General features: G+C 37.8%; 1 protein-coding gene across 1 annotated transcript; it reads left to right on the forward strand.

The window, feature by feature from the left end:
* On the forward strand, positions 1-3,017 carry LOC134258351 (methionine synthase reductase-like). The gene is made up of 2 exons (XM_062740877.1): positions 1-30; positions 803-3,017. The coding sequence occupies exon 2, from the start codon at positions 810-812 to the stop codon at positions 3,015-3,017; it is 2,208 nt and encodes a 735-aa protein (XP_062596861.1). The 5' UTR covers positions 1-30; positions 803-809.
* Positions 3,018-3,226: the final 209 nt, after the last annotated feature.

Consider the following 3,226-nt stretch of genomic DNA (forward strand, 5'->3'; position numbering starts at 1 on the left):
AACTTACCGTGGCAAAAACTCTGAAAAGAGGTATTTGATTCATTTCTTATTCCTTCATTTTTTATAACCATAAAATTTACTTTTCACAAGAGCTCAAAATATTTGTTAGCGATTTCTTTTAACCACATCCATTCATCAGTGATTAAAAGTGTTTACTCTTATCACGGTGTCGAAGTGTGGGGGGCAGTGTGAATGATGCATGATGAAACTAGGCGAAACGTCACTTTTAATCCATGACAATATTTCTAAATTGTGTAAGAAGTTACAAATTAATTTTAAATTGATCATAATCAATACAATAACGATTAAAATGCTTGAATCACGAATTTTTGATTTCATTCTTAATAGTACTTAAAAAAGTGGAAATTTTGTTGTGTACTAATAAAAAATAATAAAACTATAATCCAGAAACTTCAGAGTATGAATGTTTGAAAGCAAAATCAACTCACAGTATTAAAAGTCTGTGCTCAGTGGTGTTTGCAGAGTTTAACAATTGAACACACCCGGAGAATCGTAAAAATTAACAATAACAGAGTCCAATTTACAAAAAACAGTTTCATGGGTGTATTCAATTTGCTAAACCCTGTAACTAACACTGAGCATCGACACGATACTAGTGAGAGAGTTTTGCTTTTGAACATTCTTACTCAGTTACTCTGAATTTTCTGGATTTATAGCTATATATTTTTCATCTATACAAAACAAAATTGCTTCCTTTCTTAAACACTAAGGTATAAATCAACTTATAATTCATGAAATGCAAGGATGTGTTAATCAAAGACTAAGTTCTTTTATTTTTTAGGTAAAAAATGCCTGAGAAGAAAAACCGTTGCTTGCTTCTTTTTGGGTCCCAGACCGGACAGGCTGATGCTATTACTGAGGAGATCCAACAGAACTCAGTCACACATGGACTGGAATTCGAAAGACATTGTCTTAGTCAGGTGGAGAAGAAATTCACCCTGGAAAAAGAGACCTGTGTTGTGATCGTCACTTCCACAACCGGGGATGGAGAACCGCCTGACACGGCTTTAAAATTTTTCAGAAGATTGAAAAAGAAAACTCTTCCAAGTGATTACTTATCACATCTCAATTATGCTCTTCTGGGGCTGGGTGATTCTAATTATACGAATTTTTGCAATGCTGGCAAGACCCTGGACAAGAGATTAGAGGAACTGGGGGCTCAGCGGTTCTATCCCTGTGGCTGGGCTGATGATGCAGTGGGGTTAGAACAAGCAGTAGAGCCATGGATTGAGGGACTCTTTCCAGCACTCAAACAGTTTTTATCCCTTGATTCACTGAACAAATCTGGTCCCTGCAGCTATGAAACAAGTTGTGATAGTATTCATTGTACAGTCAAGCTTGCAGAAAATACAGAGGGTGTAGTTCAAAGTGAGAAAACTGAAGTGACTAATGTTACAGCAAACGGTCATTCATCAACAAATGGAGATCCTCCAAATGATAGTGTTGATTCTAAAGAGAAACAAGAAGTTTCTAATGGACATAATGTATCTACATCAGAATTAGATGTAAAATCTGTAATTAATGGGACAGAATCATTGGAAAGAAAGCTTGAAGACGTGTTACTAGAAGATACCCCAGAAGCATCTCTCAGGAAATCAGTTCAACCACTATGTGATAGTGCTGTAACAGTTCCACTGCTTTCACCTGCATATCTCATCATTAAATATGATCCAACAGAAAGTGTTGTAGACCAGTCTCCTTCTCCACTAAATACTTCTACTGCATCAAACATTTCCAATGCCACAATTATCAGTGCAGATATTTTAACTTCACAGGATGCAATAAAGAAAACTTTGAAATTGGGACTAAAACTTGACAGTGATTTTTCGTACCAACCAGGGGATTCTGTGTCTGTTTATTGCCAGAATGAAGAAAAAGAGGTGGAAATGTTACTTAAGAGGCTGAATGTTCTAGACAAAGCTGATTGTGTTTGTCAGATTGAGCTGATGAAAGACACCAAAAAGGCAAAAGCAGTGATTCCACTCCATCTCCCCACAGTCTCAACACTCAAAAACTTATTCACTTTCCATATAGATATAAGGGAACCTCCAAAAAAGTCTGTGATAAGACAGCTTGTGGAAGAGACGACAAACCCCAAAGGGAAGCGAAGACTTCAAGAACTTTGTAGTAAACAGGGTATGGCTGATTACACCAAGTTTATCCGGAATCCTGAGATCAGTATACTTGATCTCCTCCACGCATTTCCTTCCTGTCAGCCTCCTGTGGAGAGGTTAATAGAGTCACTTCCAAAGCTACAACCACGACCATACTCTGCCTGCAGCTCCCCACTGAAAATACCGGGACAGCTAGATATTGTCTTCAATGTGGTCAATATTCCAGAAGGAGATGGTAGGAGCTTTTCAAGGCAGGGAATATGCACGGGTATGTTAGATAAGAGGACATTAGATATTCAAAATATAGGATATCAGGAATCAGAAGGGACTAATGGAAAAGGCCTACAGTTGCAAATTTCTGCAAGGTCTAATCAGTTTTTCCGCTTGCCTGTTGATGTATCTGTACCTATTATTTTGGTTGGGCCTGGTACAGGGGTAGCCCCCTTTGTGGGATTCCTACAACACAGAGAAATGCAGATGAGCCATCCTGAAACTGAGGACCAAGTGTTTGGAGAAACATTTCTGTTCTTTGGCTGCAGGAACCAATCTCAGGATTTCTTATTCAGGGAAGAACTTATGAGACTACAGGAGGCTCGTGTTTTGACCGAACTGTTTGTCTCATTTTCCCGCGTTAGTTCTACAGAAGAGCCTAAGTATGTGCAGGATAACATTCTTAAGCATGCTGATCAAATGCTTGATTTGATAGAGAACAGGAATGCAGTGATTTATGTTTGTGGTGATGCAAAGAATATGGCCAAAGATGTGAATCAAGCTTTTATGACAATTCTGCAAGAGAAGAGAGGCCTAAGTGACAGTGAAGCCAGAGGTCATGTGACCAAACTGAGGCTTGGAAAACGGTACCTGGAGGATGTGTGGACATAGACACAAATTATCAGATTTCATTGTTAGATACATCTTTACTTAACTTTGATCACTTTTTAAATGGTTCCTCAGGCTGAATTGTTAGTGTTTTTTTCAGTAGTTTGTATATTTGACAAGATGTTATGATACAAGTGATTATTATGTTTGAATTTGGATGATTTTACTCTTGTTTTGAATTGGATTTTGTATAGGTTATCTTCAGTTAATGC

This window comes from Saccostrea cucullata, unplaced genomic scaffold, assembly GCF_032062105.1.
Source record: "Saccostrea cucullata isolate Sc308-1 unplaced genomic scaffold, CSIRO_AGI_Scuc_v1 ctg4, whole genome shotgun sequence".
In the NCBI taxonomy this organism is placed as follows: Eukaryota; Metazoa; Mollusca; class Bivalvia; order Ostreida; family Ostreidae; genus Saccostrea; species Saccostrea cuccullata.